This window comes from Tachysurus fulvidraco, chromosome 25 (assembly GCF_022655615.1).
Source record: "Tachysurus fulvidraco isolate hzauxx_2018 chromosome 25, HZAU_PFXX_2.0, whole genome shotgun sequence".
Taxonomy (NCBI): Eukaryota; Metazoa; Chordata; class Actinopteri; order Siluriformes; family Bagridae; genus Tachysurus; species Tachysurus fulvidraco.
Genome location: NC_062542.1, coordinates 2831273 through 2857081, shown reverse-complemented (window position 1 = coordinate 2857081; position 25809 = coordinate 2831273). Strand labels below are relative to the sequence as shown.

General features: G+C 42.5%; 1 protein-coding gene across 1 annotated transcript; it reads left to right on the top strand.

The window, feature by feature from the left end:
• The first annotated feature begins 15 nt into the window (after nt 1–15).
• Nucleotides 16–25809, top strand: eif3ha (eukaryotic translation initiation factor 3, subunit H, a). The gene is made up of 8 exons (XM_027157727.1): nt 16–130; nt 4699–4855; nt 16177–16344; nt 20026–20125; nt 21857–22006; nt 23551–23671; nt 24939–25071; nt 25582–25809. Exons 1-8 carry the CDS (start codon nt 50–52, stop codon nt 25677–25679), a joined length of 1008 nt encoding a protein of 335 aa, XP_027013528.1. The 5' UTR covers nt 16–49; the 3' UTR covers nt 25680–25809.

The following is a 25809-nucleotide window of genomic DNA, read 5'->3' as shown; positions in this document are numbered from 1 at the left end:
ACCGGAAACCGGAAGCGCAACCTCTTTCACTTCCTGTCCGTGTGCAAAAATGGCGACGCGCAAGGAATCATCCGCTGGAGCTTCTACTTCACTGGAATCACAAGTTAAACGTGTTCAAATTGACGGACTAGTGAGTGGCGTGAACTTTTATATGTTTAAACGATTATATGTTTTGTCTTGAGGCCGGAAGTTTAACTCTATATCATAAAATTGATGACCGAAGCTAACACGAGACAAGCTAGCTAGCTAGCTACATGCTGGACCTTAAATGGTCGCGTAGCAACGGTTAGAGATCTTTTTTTAACCTTGTTCAGATAGTCTTGTGTGTGTTTCTTAGTGTTAGGGACACGATCGAGAAGAAAAACAAGTAATAAAAATAAGAATCGTTTAGAACCATTAAAGCTAATTTACTAGTCTTGAGATCGTCCAATCGAATTATGTAGAATCGACATGTCCCGCCTTAGTGGGCGTGGCTTACTCTGCAGCAGCGGCTCAGTTTATGGGTCTAAATGTCTTTGACTTTATATCTGTTTACATTTAAACATGTAGTTTATTCATGTGAAAGAGGGTCGAGTTTGTTAGAGCTGTGTTATGGTTATGTGGCAAACGTTTTTCAAGTGAACTCATTTAAATCACACACACACACACACACACACACACACACACACACACACACGAGGAATCTGGTTCCAGCTGTTTGTGACTCTCAAATGTACAGACATAAATAACACTATACTATACAAGACAATACAGACATCAATAACACTATACTATACAAGACAAGACAATACAGACATCAATAACACTATACTATACAAGACAAGACAATACAGACATCAATAACACTATACTATACAAGACAATACAGACATCAATAATACTATACTATACAAGACAAGACAATACAGACATAAATAATACTATACTATACAAGACAAGACAATACAGACATAAATAACACTATACTATACAAGACAAGACAATACAGACATAAATAACACTATACTATACAAGACAATAGACATCAATAATACTATACTATACAAGACAAGACAATACAGACATAAATAACACTATACAAGACAATACAGACATAACACTATACTATACAAGAAAAGACAATACAGACATAAATAACACTATACTATACAAGACAAGACAATACAGACATCAATAACACTATACTATACAAGACAATACAGACATAAATAACACTATACTATACAAGACAAGACAATACAGACATAAATAACACTATACTATACAAGACAAGACAATACAGATGTAAATAACAATATACTATACAAGACAATACAGACATCAATAACACTATACTATACAAGACAATACAGACATAAATAACACTATATTGGGGCAGACACCAACCAAGTTGCTTTTCAGTACGTTGATTATTAGATAAATGGCTCTAGATAAATGGTGCTGTGCATTTTTCCTTGTGGCCAACAGGGGGCAGACTTATATTAAAATTAACAGTCACTTTTACCTCAATGCAAATAGAGACTGTAAGCACGTTTTTTTTTTTTTTTTTTTTTAAAGAAAAAAAAAAACAGGACATTTCTGTCAACATCGCACATGTTGTTTCAGATTACAGTCTGTTTGCGTTCCCTAGAAACGGCTCCGCAAACAGTTCTTGTTTAAATTCGTTTCACTTTCCAGTACCCTTGATGACTAGGAACTGTACAGTAGGCTGGATGGAAATCTGGTGAATGCGATTAATAAATAATTCATTTCTCCTTTGGAGCCGAGTCGATTCTGTGCTTTGCACCACTCCATTGCCAAGCTGACATCGCTTCCATGAATCATCTTTTTTTTTTCTTTTCTTTTTTTTTTTTTTTTCAGCAAGAGGATTGTTAGTGAGCTGCAGGAGGCAAAAAGAAAACTGTTTGAAATAGAGCCAACATGTGTGCTGCGTTCACAGGTATCATTAGCTAACATGCGGGACTGTGTGTGTCGTCTCGATCGTCACAGCGCAGGTGGCAGGAAAGACTGGCTGGAAGAGCAAACATTGTGTGCTTCGCTTAATCTGTTTCCATCAATCAGCAAGGGATGAAATTGGAGGAGGGAAGTTGAGGTGGCGTTCGGTCATTAATGCCAAAACCACGCTACTTGACAATCGCTGTGATACGATTTTCTTAGCATTCTAACCCCCCCCCCCCACACACACACACACATTTGAGATTCTGCACAATGATTATTCTTTGTCCTTTTAATCACTTCTAGGATTCGTAGCAATAGCAAAATTGAGAAACAGCCAGTGATTGAGATGAAATCAAATCCGTCATGTCTCACGCACAGAAGATCCCCGAACGCAGTTTAATCATCCGTCTATTCAGGTTCAAAGTCTAGTGGAGCGTCAAAGTGTAAACACAATAACGCTGTTTCCAAATGATCGTCTTTAACAAGGATAAAAACCCAAACACAGCAGGATTCCCGGTGGCGCACGATATAAAAAGAACTCTTTCCAGCGTACATCCAGTTCTATTCGCAGAACCTTCCTGTCTTCCCGATTCGCCTCGTCTCTCTCGTTTCTGTACAGAATAGCTCAGATAGATACGTTTATTTATTTTTTTTGTGCGAAAGGAATCAGGCACACATCAAAGGAGGTCAATTGCAAGCCATGAAATTCGAAGATTGTGAAGTCATGTAGTGTCAGCTGTGCTTAAGTATGATCCAAGACTTTTATTTTGCATGTTCTTTCAACTCCTTTTACTAAACTAGCAGCATCTAAACTGATCTGACCAGGAACGCATGAAGTCACACACATCTGGCCCAGCATCTGCTGTAGCAGGTTCATACAGAAGTGCTGCGCTCCGATCGCTGGAACTACCAGGCAGTATGGAAGAGTCGGCGGCTTTGAATCCGAGACGGTAACCTGATCGCAGCCTAATTGGACTGATCCTTAGCACGAAGAACAGCTTGGATCCAAACGACATGCCATTTCTAATAAGCAGGGAAACTGGCTTTTCTTTACCTTTCATATCCTGTTGGTTGCGCATTTCCTGCAAGCTGTTTGAAGATAAAATGCTTGTAAATCGGGAACAGATGCATGCGCCGGTCAGACCCTGTGATCCGAGCATTGGCATTTGTGTGTATTTTGCTGCATCATCCATTTCATTTAGAAAAACAGGTGTTTAACTGATGTTGTGAAGTGTTTAGGCTAGCCCAATGACCGCCTTTCAGATTTACAAGCTCTATTTCAATCTACGTCTCCGCTAAAAGGTAGTCGATCTTTCGGCTCATTTTGACCTCAAAGCCCTTTTCAGGATTGCCGAGAGAAAACCGCAGGCTTTCAGAACAATCTTTGATCCCAGGGATTGTGGTAAGCTGCTTTTGTTGTGCGTCATAGGCCTGGCCTTCTGTCTGTCCTGAAAAGAACTCAGATCCTACGGGGCGGCTGGTCCGCACTCTCGAGCAGTCTCAAGTTTAGTAGACCTGTAGGTAGGGCTGGGCAATACGGCTGAAAACAGTATCACGATATCGGTGTTTGATATCGGTCGATATCGAGAATTACTGATCTTTTTTTATGACCCATTTAAAATAAGGACCAGGAGAAAAATATATTACATTTAAACCTTTTTATTTTAAACTTAACCTTCCTCTGATCAGAATCCCCTCGGTTATTAAGACAGAAATGTCGACAACCAGGAAAACTCAAATAATTACAATGTAAACATGAGTCTAAAGTCACAATGAACACTTAACTATTATCTCTTAACATTTAAGGTGCAAGATGAAAGAAAATGTAAGAAATGCTTAATAAAGTGCAATAAAATAGTGCAAAGTGTTAAATATAAACAGAGAGAAACCGTTGTTGTGACTACGGTCAGACTTATAATATCCAAAAAACTGCCGTACTGGCGCGCTGACTTTCCTCTTTTATTTACAATTACCTCACTCGCTGCGGCTGATTTTCTGCTTATTAGTCGCCGGTTACCGAAGAGGAACCAGCAGACCAGCACGAGACAACGATATGGCTCAACCAAACGTGATACTGTTACATGATTGGCTGTTAGCATGTCACTCCCTACGTTGCTTGGTTACCAGAGAGCGAGTGTCTTTGTTAACGCAACCAAACTTGCTCCGCAGCCTCTGTTTACTTCCGACGAAGAATAAAAAATGTCGAACGTTTTATCGAACACATTTTTTATTGATATCGATCACGTGTCTATCGCAATACATATCGTTATCGTTTTATCACCCAGCCCTACCTGTAGGTGTTTTGTTTTTATTTGTTTTACTTAACTAAAGAACTGCTTGGCTGGCATCGTGGTCAGATTTGCTAATATCGGGGTTTATTTTTGTTAGAGGTAAGTGTTCAATAGATATCGGGTGTCGATCAGGTTTAGACAAACCACAAGACCTTAGACACACTGTCGAAAACTGCACCTTTTTAGATCTGATTGCTTGTTAAAAGGTCTGAGAAGTGCAAGATTATGAGCTGGAGACTTCAGTGTCAATTTTCAGAGGGCAGTTACCCCACAGAGAGGGTAACGACACAGCGTGGATAGATGTGCTCCAATTAATCTCGTTCTGCTCTCTCCTTGGTTTCGCCTGTTAGGAGCTCATTTTCTCTTAAACTCAAATATCTGACCATACTTCTGTTCTGTACTAACGCATGCGTATGACGACCTTCCAGTGTGCTCTAAACGTCTGAGCTTCTTTATTGCGTGTCTGCAGGTGGTTCTGAAGATCATAAAGCATTACCAGGAGGAAGGACGGGGCAGCGAGGTGGTACAGGGCGTCTTGCTGGGACTGGTGGTTGATGACCGCCTGGAGATCACTAACTGCTTCCCATTTCCCCAGCACACAGAGGACGATGCCGACTTTGACGAAGGTAAAACCGATTTCAGACATCGCTAGGAAAAGTATGGTCAGGTTTGAGTAGTGACGGCTTGTTCAAATCAAAATCCAGTGTACGGTTATCAGCTATAACTATTTCTAATAAACGTGCAACATCTTATGTAGCCTGACGGTAAGTACAGTAAGGTAAGGACTCGATCTCTGACTTTTCTCTGACAGCATGTGATTCACGTAGAAGTGACGTGTGCTCTCGTGTCAGTCATGATTCAGCTGCAGCATAATGTCAATCTGCTTCACGTCGTTCTCATAATGACAATTAATTGTCTAAATATCAAAAATGATTTCCTTTTTGACCTGCATTTCCTGACGAGTGTGTGATTATTTTTTTCCAACAGCTTTGCACACCAAATGTGACCCAAAACACTGCATAATTAAAAAAGCTGTGAGAATAAAAAGCTGGTATTTTACTTAATTACCGTAATGTTTTTTTTAACAGGCTTTACTCACAAGTAGGCCACGATATTCGGTACCACTACTTCATTCTAGGCTTCTGACAGACCAGCCCTATAAGGGAGGTCAAGTTCCCATGTCTCTGGTGGCATGAGACAACCTTGTTGATCCAGACTGAGTGTTAGAGCTCGTCTAAATGTACAGTGGTCAGCATTACTAATGAGCAGAAGTCTGGACGTTGTCAAGAATAGAAAGGCCACGCTGAAAATGCGAGCCCAGGGACAAATTGTTAAAGAACCTTGACATTATCTCCTGGCTTAAGGAGAAGGTGTAGTGCCTGTTTGACCCTGTTTGGATCCCGGGCACTTCGAAGAGCAACAAATCAGCTCTTGATTAATATAAAATTATAGAAATTCTAAGCATTCCTACCGCATCCAAATGATTCCTGGTAACATTTTGGTTAAGAAGGCAGACTAAAAAAACTCAACCCTAGACTTGATTTTGAACCGCAGTCTGCCTGAGCTCTATTTTTAGCGGTCCATCACACTTAAAATCAGTCTCACTTGGCCGCCTTTTGCTAAGGCAGTCATCTTGGCCCAATGACAGATTTCACAGAAGCTCATAATTTTGTCCCTCTCCCTCCCACCTCCTTTGCTCCTCGTGAGCATGATAGCAGATGTAAAGGCAGTAAGAGGACTTGGTTATTGCTGTGATCATTCTCCCCAGCCTAAGAGAAATGCCTCAGCGCCTGCTGCTGCTGCGGCAGGTCTTCATCCGTTTTAATCCTTCCACGGCACTCATTTTCTCGGCCTCGCAGACGGTGGCACTGTTGCACTTCTGGGTTTCAGTGCTGCCATTCGAACACGGAAGTGAGCACCAAACTGACGAGCCAGCAGGCAAAGCTCCACCCCTTCCAGAATCTGCGCCTTGTAGAAGCAGTGTGTTAAACGGGCAGTTGGCCGACCAGCATCCGTGTGTACATTAGCCTGATCGGTGACCCTTACCTCGAATCAAAATGTCCACAATCTTCTACTGCCTTAACTGATTGAGCAGGTTTATCGGTCCCTGTCGTGACCGTGTCATGGTTGGGGTGAAAAACCACTGTGGTATATGAGCTGAAAGAAACTTTGGTTATGGGGCACGGATGCTGGAAGTTTGCTTCCTTTGGTTGGATGCAAGCTGTTTATTTAGAGCTCCCATACAGAACAGTCATGGCCAGATTTGTACTTTGTATTCCACAGAGACTAGGAATAGGTGCGTTCTATTGACAAGCAGATCCGTCCTTCGGTATTCTTTCATACCTACTGTGTATTCCTTTTATTTCAATCCTACGATACAGAAGTGGTTAAGATGCAAACGAGGGTAGAAGTTCATTTATCTTTATCTAAATTTAACCGATGTAGCCTGGTCTATGCGGGGAACATGGGGTGCAAGGAATGAACTCATGCTGCATGAGATGCAAAGCCATCACAGTACCATTCACACATTTGCCATCTGGAGGCAGTTGGACATAGCCGGTTAATTTACTGGAATAATTTTGGGAGACGTGAGGAAACCAGAGAACCCAACGGAAACACATGCTTATGGGAAGAACATGCGAAACACTACACAATCTGTGGGTCATCGGCACTGTTTACTATAACCATTAACTTAAATATGACAATATTATCCTGGTATGTTGTCTGCATCGCCATGAGAGTCACTGGGATTTTGGGAACACTTAGAGATGTACATTCCCTTTGGATGACCTCTAAACCTCAGATCTCATCACATACACACCTGAAAAAAATCATACGGTATCGGTGATGGCCGCCTCCAGCTTAAAACTTCGTCAGAAATAGGATGTAGGAGCTTTGGCACTGGTTCCGGGCCAAATTCTTTCCCTTAACAGCTTGGTTTATTAAAGGGTTTCTATGCCTTCTTGAGAGTTTGTCGTCTCCAAAGTTTTGGCTCATCGCTTTATACCCTTCGTGTCCTCGCTCGAGCTGTAATTAATCGAGTATCTCCTGAAAACCTCACCATAGCCTTCAGATAGAGTGACAAGTGCTTTCCTTACTGGGATTAAACTAAATTTCTTCACAGGAGAAAGTTTGTTAGAGACATTCATGAGCCACTCTGCCTTGTAGCAGTAATCAAGTTCGCGTTGAGACCTTAAAGACGTTCTAGCACCCAAAAATGCCAATATGGCTAACATTTTAAATATAATCTAGCAGGAACGAGTGGTGCCAAGACGCCTCCACAATCTGCTTGTTGCATTCGCACAACGAGAATTTGATGGGCCAGGTTCCAACATAAAAACTTCAGTTTTCCCAATACTCGGCGCCAACTCTCAACACAAGGGTAGTGGAAGCGCAATTATCCATATGTTATCATCCTGCGTGTGGAAAAGCTTTAGTAAACAGTGCAGTTAAACAAGCTGGACAAATGTCCTCACCTAAGTCTTCTAATAAACCCACTCGGGTATAGTGCAGAATATATTCTGTTTATACATGACATTTTTATTAAAAATTGTTAAGTCTTGTTTGTGCGTTCGCCTTGAAAAATAGATAGAGATTTTATTTCTCAAAGTTCTTAATGCAGAACCCACCATTACGGAGATGCCAGGCACACTTGAGCTTCCATTTTCAAGTACAAACAACTGAAGATGCCCTCGAAACTCCTTCATTTGCGAACTATAGATGGCAAATCCTTGTCTCATGGCAGAAAATATATTTATTTATTTATTTTTTTTTACAAAATCGCCTAGGAGTCGTGCGAACCGGAAACCAGCTCAAGGGAACGAGTCCTTAAAGATATCTCACTTTTGCAGCACCGTAACTTCCTTTTATCTGCGTGATGGAGGACTTGCAGGACTTGCCAAACTTGAAGAAACCACCCGACACCGTGAAGACGTTTATCTCGAAATTTACAGCTCACCATTCTGGACAGAGTCGCGGATCGGTTTTAAACGTCTCCGACACACACAGCTGTTTTCCTTCCTGTTTTGCAGTCGCACACCGAAGTCAACGGCCTTTTCGTTTCTCGATACAAGAGGATACACGAGATTTATGGAAGTGCATCAATTTTGCCGTACAGTCACATTTTTGAGGACGCAAGAAACAGGGAACCGCTTTAAACCAGACTGTGACTGCCATATAAAGTCCCATGAAGACACATTATTTTAAATAAGCTGGTGTTCATCGTTTTTGTGTGACAGACTGAATTATTTAGTCAGCTTCTACTGACCACAAGCTGAGGGCAAAATTGTGTGTCTGTTTTTTTTTTATCTACCTTGTCTCATGTATATGCAGTAGCACACGGATTGTAGGTGGTTTGGATGGAAATGTAGCTGATATTCGGAGAGCTGAGCAGCACCTGGCATCATCCAACAGCATTAATTATAACACCAGGCGAAAATATATCGAGGTCCTCTTTGTTAGACAACAAATATCTCGCTGAAGAGAGCGGATGCTTGTTATTCCGATTTTGCGGCACTATAAATCCTGTTGAACTTTGTGTCCGTCGTACTTGAAGTCCTACAGGTCATTAGAGATTCACAGAAGTGCTCTATAGAGATTGAGCGTGAAATATGAAATCGTCCACCATTCGGTGGTAGAATAATCCTCCTCCCCATCCATTCTTTTCATCCTTGTATGTCTATTTCTTCCATCACATGTTAGGAGAAAGATGAAAATTGGGTAAGGGCTGAAAGGCTGGTATTGTATCCCACACCCAATATATTCATTTTCCTCCATCTTCATCTTTTAAAATATCTGAGTGGCTGGAAATGAACCGTCTCAAGCACAGGCTCTTCGTGGTTCCAGACAGCCAAAGAGTGGACGACTGGACCCTGCATTGTTCAGTGTTTCACTAGGCATCGCAGGTTAGTAGCAGTTAATCTATGGGGGTTTTTTTTTACATCTGGTCACTTCATTTGTTTTTTTGTGATCAGATAGTTATCCGATGGTAAAAACCAGGTCTAAATGCCCTCCGAAGCGTTTTCGAGACGGATATAAATCCGATGGTTCGAACCCCTTCACAATTACCCCGGAAATGAGGTAAAATATATTAGCATTTTGGGCGGGAGTAGAAAGATCGGATCGATATCCGATTCCCCAAGACGCGTTTTGTGGCATAATGTAAATGAAACAGTTCAGATATCTATCGGATCAGAGAAAACACATGAAGTTACCAGGTGTAAAAAGGCCCTTAGTTAAGAGAAACCTGTTTGTGTTTGGCACCCATCTTTTTTTTTTTTTGTCAGTGAGGTTGTTAAATGCACTCTGGGTCGATACAGCAATTGCAGATTGAAAGAAACAGCAAAGTCAAATCAGATGACACAAAAAAAACAGTCGGAACAGGCAAGCACGTCCTCCTGCAGTCCCTGGAATATTTCCTTTCAGAGGCAGATGCACTTTGTATCGTTACCATTTCATTTGTCTTCTTACAGCCTGATGCATTCTTACTGATCTCTACATCACTATTAACAAATCCTCAACAAGGACGAGTGACGATATTCTCGGCAAAAAAGTCAGGGTCGTGCAATTAACAATTAAATGCTCCCTTCTTTCATCTTTGTTGCAAGACAAAGGTAATTATTTTGAATGAACAGAGGTAAGATGGAGGTCTGCTAGCAAGATCGTGGCTATGTATTCGTATTAATGCTAATTGTGCTCCAGATTGCGCTAATGGTTTAACTTTGATTAATCGCTCTTCTCTAGTACAGGAGTTATTGCCGATGATGGACCCTGTCGCTCGTGAAAAGGGAACTGGCATAGCTCAGGTTTCTGCTTACTTAGAGTCGAATAGATAATATTAATAATAACCTGAGACTCCTGAAGCAACAAAGCAATTTTTATTTTGAATTCTCATTAGCTAACCTAGCATGCATGCCCAATCTTATCATTTAGTCGGCTGGAAATTTGCCTGGACAAAAAAAAACAAACCAAGTGCCATTCTTTGTCCGAGTCAGAAGTTCCTCGTGGTTTATAAGCAATGTGAACCATTTTGTGGTTGTGTAGCCATAGAAATGTACTGATGTATGATCTATAACTCATTTCCTTTAAATGCAAATGAAGCTCAAAACCTAGACTTGCCACTTGTTTTATCACCGCTGCAAATAACTCTTGAGTGAAATATTTGCAAATTTTAGATATTGCAAAGCAAATTTTCAACTTCGTGGCCTCTTGGGTTCTCTTCCCTGTCCTGACGAAAGAGCAGCAGATGCAGTAATCCTTTGACCATCTACTCCAACATACCACAACAGCCCCGAGGTTCTTCTAGGGCATCGCATGCTGTGTACGGCCGAACGCCATCATCGCATGCAGTCTCTCTCTGATACAACCTGTCATTTAGTCAAAACTATTATTTTATTCCGTGGTGTGATGACATCGCAAGCCCAGCCTTCTCCTTTATTAAATTAGAGAATTGTTGTTTCCGAGCTCAGAGGGGTCCATGCATAATTTATCGTCCCTTTTTATTCCGCTTCTCACGCCCAAGGTCGTTTGTTGGTGGCCTTTCCGCTCGGATTGCTCTCCCGATAATAAGGCCTGAATCGATGTTCAGATCCACCTAAATGAATATGGTTCTGCTCAGACAAAATCACACGCCCTGGCTCTGATGGGATCGTTTGATATTTATAGCTTTAGCAGGAACAGTCCGAGCAATGCACGATCACAACGACTCTTTGTTTATTGTGTTGCCCTGATGTCGAGGTGGTTTGTATTTTCAGTGCTGTTCTGTAACTAGAGTTTTTCTTTAATTATGCTGCTTCTTTAGCAGTTCAATAAAAGACACATGGCTCTTTGGATTAAATAGATTAGAGTTTAAGGGTTAATCATTTAAAGTGAAGTGAAAGTGACGTGACATACGGCTAAGTACGGTGACCCATACTCAGAATTTGTTCTCTGCAGTTAACCCATCCAAAGTGCACACACACAGCAGTGAAGACACACACCGTGAACACACACCCAGAGCAGTGGGCAGCCATTTATGCTGAGGTGCCCGGGGAGCATTTGGGGGGGTTCGGTGCCTTGATCAAGGGCATCTCAGTCGTGGTATTGCCGGCCCGAGACTCGAACCCACAACCTTAGGGTTAGGAGTCAAACTCTCGAACAATTAGGCCACGACTTCCCTCTCTAAAGTCTTGGTTGGACTTAACGGTAAGGAGCAACGGGGGGGGGTGTCCAATTGTAAGGCATGATGTGTTCGGTCCAATATGAAGTATTAAATAACAAAAGTCTGCCAGTCTTTGCTGGGATCATCAATAGCACATAAAAGCGGAGAAATGAATAATTCGGAAAGGCAAATACTTTTTCTTCCGGCCTATATCTTTTTTTAAATCTGTCATTCTTTGATGGACGTCCATTCTGGACAGAGTTTTGGCCAGTAGATTATAGCTCCTGGCTTGTAGTGTTTGTGAAGTGAAGTAAAGAGCATAGGATCTTTGTCCATTCCTGATGTAATAACTTGCAATTGCTACAACCGGTGAGTATTTCTGTATGCGATGAACCTGATCGGCCCATAAAATAGGCGGTTCACCCCGACCTTACACCATCGTAGTGGGTTAAAAAAAAGGTGCTCAATTATTGTTCCTCTTGACACAATGCTTATTACCCAGGACAAATGAATCACCGATTCACCGCTACTCTGGGTAAATAATTCTGTATCGCGTTCAGCAACAAATCAAAAGGCAGTACTTGTCCAGATTGAACGATCTTTCTATTTTTTTTGCCTCCTACTCGGAATCCAACGCATCATGAAATGAATGTATTTCCCAAGGTAGTCCTACACGGGCGCAGTAATTCGGGGTGGGTCAGGTCGCCCCTAGACCCCTCGACGGAGGATTCTTCAGAGGTGTCAGGAGTAACGGATTACAACGGAGGCGCAATCTCCGATTTGTGTTCTCGCTCAGGTGAAATGATCAAATGGGACTTCTGCTTTGAACGAAGAGCAAGGGACTAAATTTCTCTACTGCAGATTCATAATGTTTTTATTCAGTTTGATGTGACTTTGCAACAGAGTCATTTGGGAGTCAAATCCTCTTTGGACCAAAATCAAATAGCGGTATCAACGACTCAATTTGACTCCGCATTTAGTGTTTAGTCTTCGAATTCAGTGCCTTTTGAGTCGGTTCTATGGGCAGTTCTTTTATTTACACATATTCTTTGGATCTGTGGACAATCGTAACCACAGTTTGGTAAATCTGGTGTTTCTTAAAGCAGATTGCTTTCATACTCGGTCTGGTTCCCATTTAATATCGCCTGTAATCTGACAGTAAAGTAGCACATTTAAACCAATCATTCTACTTGTATACCAGTCCAGAAAGCAGATTGTTGATTGATCTCTGATGGGCTTGAAGACCACCAATTTTGGTTGATTTTTTTTCTCGCACTTGAAGTACACCATTTTCAAGTCCATTATGTGGGCTGGAACACAAACATTCTGATTGGTAGAACTTGACATTTTTCCCTAGCGAAATTGGTTGTGGTCTTCTAAACTATCCAAAGCCAATTTTTTTTCGAAGACCATGCTAATACTGGATCGCCAAAAGTATGAGGATACCTGGCCATCAAAGCTATATGTGCTTGTTTCAACCCCATTTGTTTTTGTGATAAGCTCCAATCTTCTGAGGAGAATTTTTTTTACTAGATCTCGTTGCATGGCTGTGGGAATTTGTGTTCATTCAGCTACAGTAGATCTATTAAGATCATCCAGGAAGATTATCCATCAAGTAACAGGACATACGAAAGGTGTTCATTGGGATTCATAGGCTCCTTGCTGGACACTCCAACGAGTCCACTCCAGCCTTTGGGATCATTGTCATGCTGGAACAGTGTCATTTTAGTCCTCTTAGTTCCAGTGAAGTGAAAACACTGGAATCACTGTTCCTTTGGCCGTATATGTATTAGGCATGAAGAACGCATGTCTAGTTAAAGTGAAGAAATAATAAAGTAAAGATACAAACGATAAAATAACATAGTATATCATGAACAGGTCAGCAAAATCGAAGGCAGAACCTGAAACGAGACCGATAAAGATGCCCTCCCCAAACAAATCCAGAATAAGCCTAGGGTACACGTTAAAGCCCTAAATAATTCATCTCGAAGTAGTAACCTTGCAGGTGATTAATGGAAGCTAGTAGATGTCATTCAAATGTGAGTTCACTACTTGCTTCCCTGCAGTTTTTATTTTGTGGCCTTTTCTGGAGGATTGTTCCCCTTAAAGCTCATTAAACATAATCTCTTTAGGTGGGCACGATCTCAAGGTGTGATTGCTCATTACATCGAATCTGGCTGCTTTAAATTATGAAGGAGGTTTAGCAACAGGGCTATACGCTTTAAATCCCAGTGACCCTTTCACCTTCATTGCTATAGAACTAAAGACCGTGGGACGTCACATTCAGCGTGAGAAACTTTAGCTGATTTAACACAGGCATAAAGAATACTCCAGTGTTTTTGTTGCTACGTTTTGTTTTTTTTTTTTTTACTTAGGAAAGCAGATGGTGGTCTTTTTTTTTCCCCTGTGACTGTCAAAGCTGGGCAATTGGCATCACTTGTTCAGATTCTACTGTGTGACTTAAGTCTTCACTTCCATACATTGCACTCATGAAAAAGCAGCCAAGACTTTCATGATAAATTGCCTCTCTCTTCTTCATTCATGTCCCCGCACTGCCAAGTCTCGGGTAAGAGCGAGTTTAGCTGTCGGGCTGCGAGGCTGTGTGAGCATGCAAGAAATCACCAAAGCAAAACCGAAGTGATGAAGCTCATTCGGTGCACCATATTAATGCTTCTCTACATCTGGCAAGATGAAAAGATTGGAAAATGAAACCTTTCTTCCTCCCGTCACATTGTTTGCACCTTTATGCCAAACAGCGGCATCTTGGCAAAGAAGATATCCAGCTGTCTGCACACACAATATGAGAAACCATAAGAACATTCAGATGTGAAGTAGAAATATCAGAACCATGAGAGCTCAGTGTATTAATCCCGGCATCTGCAGCACTGATCTGGTCTGGTTGCATATGATGGCAATAGGAGTTCGGCGGTGACCGTGGCAGCTTTATGCTTTCATCCCCTCACGTGAGATATGATGCTGATGGCTTTCATCTGACACGCTCTCAATTTTCGCATCGTAGCCAACCCTTAGGAACAGATGAGCCTGCTTCTGTTGTCGGTGAGATGCCGCTGTTCGAAATGCCAATTTCTTTTGGATTGTTTGGATTTGAATTGGACAGCGTTTCTTAATGGTCAGCATATTAAGTCGCTTATTAAGCCTAATCTCTCTAGAATTAATACGTAATCGTTTTTTTATATATATATATTTAATCATCTCATGTGTATAGAGACGCCGAAGGAAAGAAAGCTTGGAAAAGTTTCATCGGTGCCTCCAGTGAGCATACGCAGACAGAATAAGTCCTGGCTATTGTTCTACTACAGTTTCTCAACAGAACATTGAAGGCGCGGTGCACGATGTTTCAAAAACGCTTCAGAAAATCGAATCGGGCCGATGAAAAAAACCAAACGTGTAGCCAATGAGCAGAAAGGGGCGTGTCTTGTCAACATGAGACGGAGAGAGTGTTCTGACATTAGAAGAAAGCGATTGAAAGATTGACATGGCGGATACCTGCCTTTACCTCTGCCTCGGGTTCTAGGTGTCGAACGTCGTCTTCCGCGTGAAACGGAAATAAACCTTTCACGGTACAACACACAGTACTACATAAACACATCTGCATTACCATAATATTCCTTTATTGATGATAATCTTCCCTCAGCCAGCTGCCCCAGCAGGTTCCGCCATAATAGTTGCCTGGGTTGCGTATGTATGTGTGGGGCGGAGCTACCATTAGGGGTGACACTCATTTGGGTTAGGGGCATGATTGTTTTGGTGATTTCAAATGTCAACGTTGGCTTTCAGAGATCGTGCACCGTGCCTTTAAATAAATACCTGAACAGGCCACACCCATCAACACCCATCAGCACAAACACTCCATGCCCAAGAGTGAAACAAGCATCTTGGCTCTTGCTAGTATGAACGCAGTATTGGATAAGGTCAGATAAACCCTAATCCTTACCTGGGCACACACACACACACACCCCTCATCTGTTTTCCAATATCAGAGCATTTTCTGTCCCCTTTCATTGAGCTAATAAAACAGGATGCACCAGGCACCATCTATATGCTTGTGGAGTGTGATAAACATCCTGCAGGTCCTCATCGCTCTCACCTCAGGCTTCTTTTCTTATTCCCCTTCATTATGGCTGCACATAAACTCCAGACACAGCCAATTAAGCAGGGCTCTGATTACTGCTGAAAGATGCCTCCGTAACGGCCAGATCCTCCATCCGCTCCGTTCGGCGCGTTGATGTTCCAAAACAGCCGCTCTTTTAGGAGGTGCGTTATTGGAACACGGATGGGTGGATTTTTTCCCATTTATTTATTTATTTTTGCGGCCGTATTTGTTTGACTTTTTTTTCGACTGTTCTTCGCTCAGACGTGTCCTCGTAACAGCTCGGTGGTGTCGTGTTTGTATGGCCTCGCTGCTTCCTTCCCTCATTGTCTTTCTCCTCACATCTTGTTACACTTTCACCTTCTCACTGTCCGTCCATTTTTAGCCACATTACGATGGGCATTGTAATCACCTTGTAAAAGTTTTACTTACGATTCTGATATTTACAGGTATCGATCCACATTTCCTCGGTTTGAGCAGTGATATTTAAGCTTTAAACGGTGAGATTTATCATTTACAGATTCAAAGCCACAGCCACGCTTGATTACCGTCGCAAACGATCGGCTACTGCGTGATACGATACACGATGCTCATCTCATCCCCCAGCAAACGCTAGGCTTCATGTCTCAAAATTTCTTGTGAATTGATTTTCTTCTGTTCCTTACCGTTTTCTTTTTTATCTCGTCTTTCTCTCTCAGTTCAATACCAGATGGAGATGATGAGGAGCCTCCGTCACGTCAACATCGACCACCTCCACGTCGGCTGGTACCAGTCTACGGATTACGGCTCCTTCGTGAGCCGAGCTCTGCTGGACTCCCAGTTCAGCTACCAGCACGCTATCGAGGAGTCTGTGGTGCTTATTTACGGTAAGTCTCTCTGATTACAGAGTTCCTCACCCAAGGTAACGTCTTCCTTCCAGGGAGTGAGATTTATAGGTTGTTGGTGCAAACACCTCGCACATTCAATTCTTATATTAAAGGTGGGGTCTCTGTTGTTTGAGAAATGCTTCAGAAAACCGAGTCGGGACGACAAACAAAACAAAAATCAAAACAAACATGTAGCCAATGAGCAGAAAGGGGCGTGTCTAGTCAAGATGGGCGGAGAGAGTGTTCAGTGTGCGTGTGTGACATTAGCAGAAAGCGGTTTTAACATCGACATGGCGGATAAAAACAAAGAAAGAGAGCGAAGAAAGGCTTAGGATAAGGCAAGAAGTAGGACGTGTTAATGTGTGTGAAGGCCTGCGATAGAACGCCGAGGCGCTTTTTTCCTTCTCGATAGGTGAGTAACGTTGGTTTTGCTTTGTTACACAGAACTAATATATGTTTTTGTCCTTTACATGATTATGCTTGTGTGTCATTGTTGCTTGTTTGTTTATCTACAATTGTTCTTCCCTTCAGCTATGATAAAGACACATTTCTTTCCATTAATCGCCTGGGTTACGTATGTATGTGTGGGCGGAGCTATCAATACAGGGGTGGGGCTTGTTTGGGTTAGGGGCGTGTTTGTTTTGGTGATTTCAAATGTCGACATTGACTTTCAAACAATGGAGACCGCACCTTTAACAACCTATAAGCTTGTGCCTTAAACAGTTTATAAAAAGACTTACACATTTTTGCAGGGTGACGTTTGGTGAACAAACACAAGAGATGATGTTCTTGACCTTTCACTGAGCGCTGGACCCATTTTAAGTGCCCTAAATTCGCACGGTCCGTCTAACTCGGGTCCATCTCGAATCATCGGTCTACCGCTTTGGTAATTTATGGCGCGTTAATGTCTCATATGAAACAGTGCACCATCTTATTTAACGAATGACTCAAATGAAACTAAAATGTAAGAAACGCATATTTTTCCCTCTTTATTTATTCATCCCGCTGTCGGCCGAATCGAGCCACGGCGACATCCGACGGGTTTTTCCGCAGACGCCGCGAAAACACCGTTTTTGATCACGCGATTCTTTTTAACATTTTAGCAATTTGTTAATATTTAATCTTGTTCCAAATTGCTTTAGGTTTCTCACTTTCTTGAGTCTAGAGTTCATTATGTAGGAGTGGCGTGTTCAGGCCTTCGGGGACTTTCGGTCCCGTTTTGTTAATCTCCTAGTCTTTTACAGAGAGGAAGGCGGCGTGTGAGCGGTGCAGTTAATCACGACACATTTAAAACGCATCAATAATGCAGCCTGTTATATTAAAGAACCAAATAAACAAGGCTTTCTTCTTTCCAGTGTAAAAGAAGCCAAGGAGCGGTTTTTAGCATGCCGTCGGGGTCGTTTCACACACATCGGGTTTGACGGGTTTATTTTGTCGCAAAGGGGTTTTTAAAAACAGACTCCGAGCAAAAAGCCAATCTCGGATGAGTGGAAAAGCTGACGAGGACTTTGAAAACGTGTCGAGGCTTCTGACAAGCCTGACAACGAAATTAATTCAGCACAACTCAATTATTGAAGCTGTTGGTGAGCTGCTCTTTGTGCCACCCCATAGCAATCGCTATAACCCTTGTGTCTCTTCTCACTCAGGGGGGAAAGCCTTTGCTGATTGACCTTTACTTCACATACTCAAGATTGGATTGTCAATCATGAATTAAGCTCTGTGTGTGTGTGAGAGAGAGAGAAAGAGACTGTGTGTGTTTGAGAAAGATGCTTGCTTCAGTTTTCCCTTTTCGACCCACCCACATCTGTTCAATTCTCAAATCTGATTGGTCAGAAGCAGCCGGGACGGTTTTTCCGGCTGTGTTTCAAATCACAGTCGTGTTTGTTTTAATACGTTCATAGGGAACACGCCACTAATAAATGGATCAGACGTGGCGTTTAATTGAAACTTTGGTATCGTGACGTTCTATCAATATAAGTAGATTTCGTTTCACGCTTATAGAAGGAGGCTAGTCGTTTTAGTGCTTTGTGAGCGAGTAAGATTTCCACTTACTAAGACTTTTTTTTTTTTATTGAATTCAGAAATTGAATATATTCGCTGTTTTATACGATAAACTGCTGCATTTCATGTTCATGTTTCCAAACAAGTAAACGTTTTGTGATATTTGGAATGCATAATAATCTGTGGTGCAAGAGGAATCAAACACTTCAGGATTTGTAGGAAAGTCATCTATTGCCCCTTTTCCACCGAGGCAGTTTGAGTGCTGGTTCGGAGCCAGAGCCTAATTTAGAACCAGTTCTTTCTGTTTCGACCGCCAAAGCACCGGCTCTGAACCAGGAAAAGTGGTTCTTAAGTAGCACCAAAACGTTGCTGGTCTAGACTTAAGAACCGCTTGTGTCAGGAGCTGTGGGCGGGGCTACTGTTAGCGTATTTGATAACGTACCTTAAGTATACTAATGTTTAATACACTTTTACTTTACCGCAATATGATACATTATCAGCACACATGATAGTAGGTGGCTACATGCTAAGGCTAAATTTTTTTTCTGTGTTAAAGATAAAATAAGCACTAGCGCTAGCTCTGAACCAGCACCCGGTTCTTTTCGGTGGAAAAGAGGCATATGGGGCTTTTTAAACCTGGTCACTTCATGTGTTTTCTGTGATCAGATAGCTATCCAGGTAGACCAGGTCCGAAACGTTTTGGAGACGGATATAAATCCGATGGTACAAACCCCTTCAGGAGGTGGTCTGGGACGAGTTTCAGATGAAACTGGACAGGTGTAAATGAATGTGGTTGTTCAAGCCACATACGTCAGCGCTATACTCCTCCCAAACGGAAGTACATCACTCGCAGGTGACCTTTTACCCAGGCGTGTCGTCGGGTCTTAAAACGCGCTGCTGCTGCCAGCGAAAACGCAGCAAACAGTAAATGCTGTTTTTTGTAGCATAAACGTCGTAACCAGTTTTTTCGTCTTCTTTTTGATCGCATTCTGACAACCACATACACCAAAGCGTGCTCCGTTTCAATTACCCCGGAAATGAGGTAAAATATATTATATTGTTATTAGCATCTTGGGCGGGGGTAGCAAGATCGGATCAACATCCGATTCGCCGAGACGCGTTTATGTGGCCTGATGTAACTGGAACGGTTTTAACAGATCAGATAGCTATCGGATCAGAGACAACACATGAAGTGTCCGGGTGTAAAAAGGCCCTATTTTGAGGTGGAAACTGTTCCTCTGTTTCATCACACCATCCTGTCGCTTGTTATTTTCCCAGAACACACCACAGCGTTTTTTTACCTCCCTTTTCTGCAGCCATTCAGGTTTTCGGGTTCCCCGGAAAGTTCATAACCAGGGATCAGGATCGAGGCAGTTTTTTTTTATTGCAAGCCATTTTTATTGATTTCAGGAAGAGAACCCTGTGATTACAGTGAGAGTTCAGTGAGCGTTCCCAGTAAATGTCTGATAACAAAGAGCATTCTGAAACTGGTGTTGAAAGACTGCTCTGATTTACTTTGCTGACTCGCAGGCAGCCATGTCGTTGTTTACAACAGTTTGTTCGCCCGGTTCGCAGACGTGTTAAGAGCCCCGGGTTAAGAGTTAGAGGGAGGTTTAATGGCTGCTGCTGTAGAAAGGAAAGCACAGGGCTTTACTTTGTAGCGTCTTCCTTTTTTTGTAGATCCCATCAAGACGGCACAAGGCTCGCTGTCCCTCAAAGCCTACAGGTTAACACCTAAGCTGATGGAGATCTGTAAGGAGAAAGATTTTTCTCCAGAAGGGTGGGTATCATACACACACACACACACACACACACACACACACACACACACACACACACGTTAAGACAAGATGTCATGTAGAAATGAGTAAATTGCTTGCACAGAGTTTGTGTTGTTTTATTTCCACAGTAATGTACAAAATGTCGCAATTTTGAAGAAGACTTTAAGCTCTGCCTGCGTCTTATAAACATGTCATATATCCTGATAAAGCTTGTTTTCTATCCATCACTGCATTTGCCGTTGTGACGTGTATCTGTGTGTGTGCCATTATGATGAATACATTACTGTATTTGTCGTTATGACATGCTACAGAAGCATCATCCATATCAATGTATGCGTCATTATGTCATGAGTATCTACAGATGCATCATGCGTATCAATGTATGCTTCATTATGTCATGCGTATCTACAGATGCATCATGCTTATCAATGTATGCGTCGTTCTGTCATGCGTATCAATGTATGCGTCATTATGTCATGTATCTACAGATACATCATGCATATCAATGTATGCGTCATTCTGTCATGCATACATCATTTTGATATATGAATGAATATGTGTATCATTGTGATATACACAATATTGCATTTGTCATTGTGACATGCGGATCAATGCACGCGTCATCATGATATACGTTGAAACGTGTGTCGTGATATATGTATTACTGCAATTGTGATTTTGACATGCATATAACTGTCATGTCAATCCTTTTATAAAGAAATATAGAGCTAAAGAGATATTTTATCACCCCGGAAAAGAAACATTAACATTTACGCTGGATTTATTCCAGCAGTTCTACCGAAGACGGCATGAAATATTTTTAACACCAACGCATGGTGCTGTTTTCTAATAGATCTCCTCGTTCACTCTAGCAACAGCAAAGCACTGGTTTTGTTTTGTTTGTATTATGTATGCAAATTTATGCATACGTTTAATAAGAAGCCCGATTTGCATACGTCAGTGCGAAGTTTTGGGGGGAAAAAAACGGTTTCCTCGTAAGAACATCAGCAGATGTTCACAGTGATATTTATTGTTTTAAATCACGACCCTATTCACACGCGGCGTCTCGCCTTTTCGAGTAGACAAATAATCAAAGTTTAGGATTATTCATGGCTTATTTTTGGATTTGTCTTCCTTTGTAAGCAAAGTGAAAAGGCGCACATTTTACCCCCCGCGGCGTTCGTCATCAGAAAGGAACTTTGTAAAAAAAAAAAAACGCCGTTCGAGCCGCTCGCGCCGGATTAGTCATCAATCTCGGCCACACGGTTCACGCCTTTCCCCGGCCTTGCTGGCAGACGGTGATTGCTTTTTAAATTGCGCAAGAGTATTAGGATGAAATAACAGCGAAGCAGTGACAGCTAGAAATCCGAAATCAGCGGCGAGAAAGACAGAAACTTTTTCCGTTTCAAGCAGCAGTCGTTTTTTTTTTTTCCCCCTTCCGCACTCATAGAGCTGACAGAATGGGCTGCTGGTACAAAATACTCTGCCATTAATATTAAAGCCACTCCACTTGCCCCTTTCAGACTTTATTCTGACCTTGATCCGAGTGTCCTGTGCCTAATGCAAGCTTTCGTATCTGCCAGTGCGAGTTTGCCGATCTGTAGACCATCGTATAAGCGCAGAATGCAAAATGAGAACTTATTACATAACCAAGTTAAACACAGGGTTTCGGTTCACTCTCTGTTCAGTTCATGCGGAACGTTTTGTTAACACGTGCTGTTTACTTTCAGGCTGAAGAAAGCCAACGTCAGCTACGAGCACATGTTCGAAGAAGTGCCGATCTCCATCAAGAACTCTCACCTGATGAACGTGCTGATGTGGGATTTAGAGGACAAGAGCACCCTGGCTGACAAACACGAACTACTCAGTTTATCCAGCAGGTCAGAGTTAACAATTAAATTAACCTTCGGCAAAAAAGAGGCCATTAAATGAAGCAGCAGAACTTTTTTTTTTATTATGCAGAGGTCCCTAAGGAACACGTCAGCTCAAATTGGAACCTGTGCTCGCTGCATAGTGTGATTATACAGTAACGGTACGGTATACAGAATAAACACAAACCGTACCACAAGGAGTCCTGAGATGAGCACACAGGATGGTGTTTATTATTTCAGAAGCAAGTCTTTGATTATTTGTGCTGAATTTGCCTAAGAACCGTCAGGGTCGGGGTTTGGTTCCCGGCGCCACTCCGTGTGTTTGGAGTTTGCATGTTCTCTCTGTGCTTCAGTTGGTTCCTCTGGGTACTCTGGCATCCTCCCCCTGGCATCAAGGATACGTATTGTAGGGTGATTGGCATCCATAATCTGTAGTGTGTGAAGAAGTGTGTGTGTGTGTGTGTGTGTTTGTGTGTGTTTGTGTGTGTGTGTGTGTTTGTGTGTGTGTTTGTGTGTGTGTTTGTGTGTGTGTTTGTGTTTGTGTTTGTGTGTGTGTGTGTGTGTGTGTGTGTGTGTGTGTGTGTGTGTGTGTGTGTGTGTGTGATAGGTTGGTTCCCTCTCCAGGGTGTCCTTTGTATTATACCCTGTTTCCCCTGGGATAGACTTCAGGTGTACAGAAGATGGATGGGTGGATATGGATGGATGTAGGTGGATATGGTTATATGGGTGGATGAATATGGATGGATGTAGGTGGATATGGTTATATGGGTGGATGAATATGGATGGATGTAGGTGAATATGGATGGATGTAGGTGGATATGGTTATATGGGTGGATGAATATGGATGGATGTAGGTGGATATGGATGGATACAGGTGGATATGGATTGACGGATGGAGGTGAATTGGGATTGATATATTATCGGATCCATAGTCCACAGCTGCTATAACTTAAATGATGCATAACTATATCTACACATATATAGAAATCCAACACTATTAACACTACCAAACTAGAAATGGCTTCTATGGCAACGGTGACGCCGCTTCATCGCACAAACCCGGAAGGTGAGAAGCACGAAACGTCGGACAGAACAGTTCGAATTCGAGTCCATTAGGAATGTGAAGACGTGGTGTTCGAGTAACAGGCTTCCGCACAGAATTTCACCACCTTCCTATTACCAGCCAGATAACGACGATGTGTAATTTTGCTCCTGAAGGTGTTCAGCGATGCCCTTTTGTTGTCTGAGTAAATGCCAAATGTCGACGGAGCGGGCGAAAACTCTAAGGCTGAAAGTGTACAAAGAATGCTCTCGTGTTTTGTAGAGTTGAGAAGGAGCAGCACTCGTATGAGGCCGAGCGACGTCCCGTAGGTTAATAGACGAGAAACGATGCGGAAGTCCGGTCGGATATCGAGAGCTCGGAGTTATTTCCGACTCCTCGGGCTTTCGATTCGCCGAAGCGTTCCTCATGCGATATTATTACTGAACGCGCAGTCAAGCGTTTCTCAGACTCCGTTCATTTTGCCTAATTGGGTGTCGATCTGCTTCCTCAGCAACCATCTGGAGAAGAGTCTGCAGCTGCTGATGGATCGCATCGACGACACCAACCAGGAAATCAACAAGTACAACACGTACTCGCGCAACCTGAGCAAGCAGCAGCAGCAGAAACACCAGGTATCGGCGTTGTCTCAGCTCTCAGCTCTCAGCTTCTGTCTTAATCACTTTATTCTTTATCCCATTGAACTCTTTACTTCATGTTAGCACTTGCGTCGTAGCCTAAAAACAATTGTTTCCTCTGCAGACTTTTATTTTTTTTTTCCACTCCTTTAATCATAACAAATCTTTATTTATTTATTTGTTATTATATCGAACATTCTTTTGCATGATTTTTAATCCAGTTATAGTTATATATCAAACCCAGTGAGATCTTCAGTAACTACACCACCCATCAGTCACCCCCCACCCCCCGTGTACCATCCGTCACCATTTACTGTCATATTCCGTTAGTCATGTTCCCTGATTTGAAAGGAAACGACACACGACCTCAGCACTGATGTAAATCACACAAACGGATCCCGGGAATACGGTCGATTTTTCCTTCGCGACGGAAAGACTTAAATAAACGATCTAAACGAAAGTGTCCAACTTTTAGACACGCCTTGTAAGCGTGTCCATTTTCTGTCTAAAGTCTGAATGCTAAAAATTCTGTTCTTCTCTCTGTAAATTATTCAGTTGGAATAAACATTGTTCTGAAAATGTTGTATTTTAAAATGTTGTCCAGAGATTAATTTTTCTCTCTCTCTCGCTCGCTCTCTCTTTCTTTCTCTTGCTCTCTCTCTCTCCCTCTTTCTCTCTCTCTCGCGCGTGCTCTCTCTCTCGCGCGTGCTCTCTCTCTCGCGCGTGCTCTCTCTCTCGCGCGTGCTCTCTCTCTCGCTCTCTTTCTTTCTCTCGTGCTCTCTGTCTCTCTCTCTCTCTCGCATTCTCTCTTTCTCTCACGCTCTCTCTTTCTTTCTCTCTCGCACGCTCTCTCTCTCTCGCATTCTCTCTCGCGCTCTCTCTTTCTCTCTCTCTTTCTCTTTCTCTCGTGCTCTCTATTTCTGTCTCTTGCTCTCTTTGTCTCTCGCGCTCTCTCTCTCTCTTTCTCTCGCGCTCTCTCTTTGTCTCTCTCTCTCGCTTTCTTTCTCTTGTGCTCTCTCTTTCTCTCGCGCTCTCTCTTTCTGTCTCGCTCTCTCTTTCTGTCTCGCTCTCTCTCTCTTTGTCTCTCGCTCTTTCTGTCGCTCTCTCTCTCGCACTCTCTCTTTCTCTTGCGCTCTCTCTCTCTCTCTCTCTCACTCTGTCTTTCTCTCTCTCTTTCTCTCTCTCTCTTTCTTTCTCTCTCTCATGCGCTCTCTTTCTCTCGTGCTCTCTCTTTCTGTCTCTCTCTCCCTCTCTCTCTGTGTAGTACCTACAAAGGCGACAGCAGGAGAACGCCCAGCGTCAGAGTCGAGGAGAACCACCACTGCCTGAGGAGGACATCAGCAAGATGTTCAAACCCCCACCGCCTCCCCCACGCATGGACACGCTCCTCATCGCAGGTGCCTGAAGGGGCAATAGCAGCCATTTACAACCAATTACACTCCCTTTTATTCTCTTTATAGTCATTGATTTCCTCAACCTTCCTCATCTGTATGGGTGAAAAAGGTGGGGGACGAGCTTCCAGTTCAAAGTGGACAAAATTCCAGACTGACTTCAGGCTTTAGAGCGGTAGAATTAGAGCGAGATAGAATTGTCCTATATCATCTGGGATAAATGGGCCTCAGTATCAGTCAGGAACTAGGGGACGAGGACACACTAAATGCTGTCGTCTTGTTCGCTGTAGTTCGTGTAGGTTTTATTAATATTCCTAATGATTATTTATTTGATCCAAATGATCAGAATAGAAAACCCCAATCTCGGAATCCCTCCATCTCGAATCCACGTTATTTCTACCGAATTTAATTCCATCTAATTAAGCCGTCCTGTTAAAGACGATCCACTCGTTTGCATATGCCGTCTTGTTCATTTGCATATCATTTACATACGTGTGTTTCCTTTCACCTCTCAAGGACAAATCAACAACTACTGTCAGAATGTGAAGGAGTTCACCTCTCAGAACCTCGGCAAGCTCTTCATGGCAGAGGCGCTACAAGAGCTCAGCAGCTGAAGAGACGAACAGACGAGCTTGTGGATCGGGTGTACACCGCTAAACGTTACACAACAGCGCTAATTTCCCAAATGCAAAACACATCCATATCACTCTGTCCAGAAAGTTAATAAAATGTGTGCATCCACTA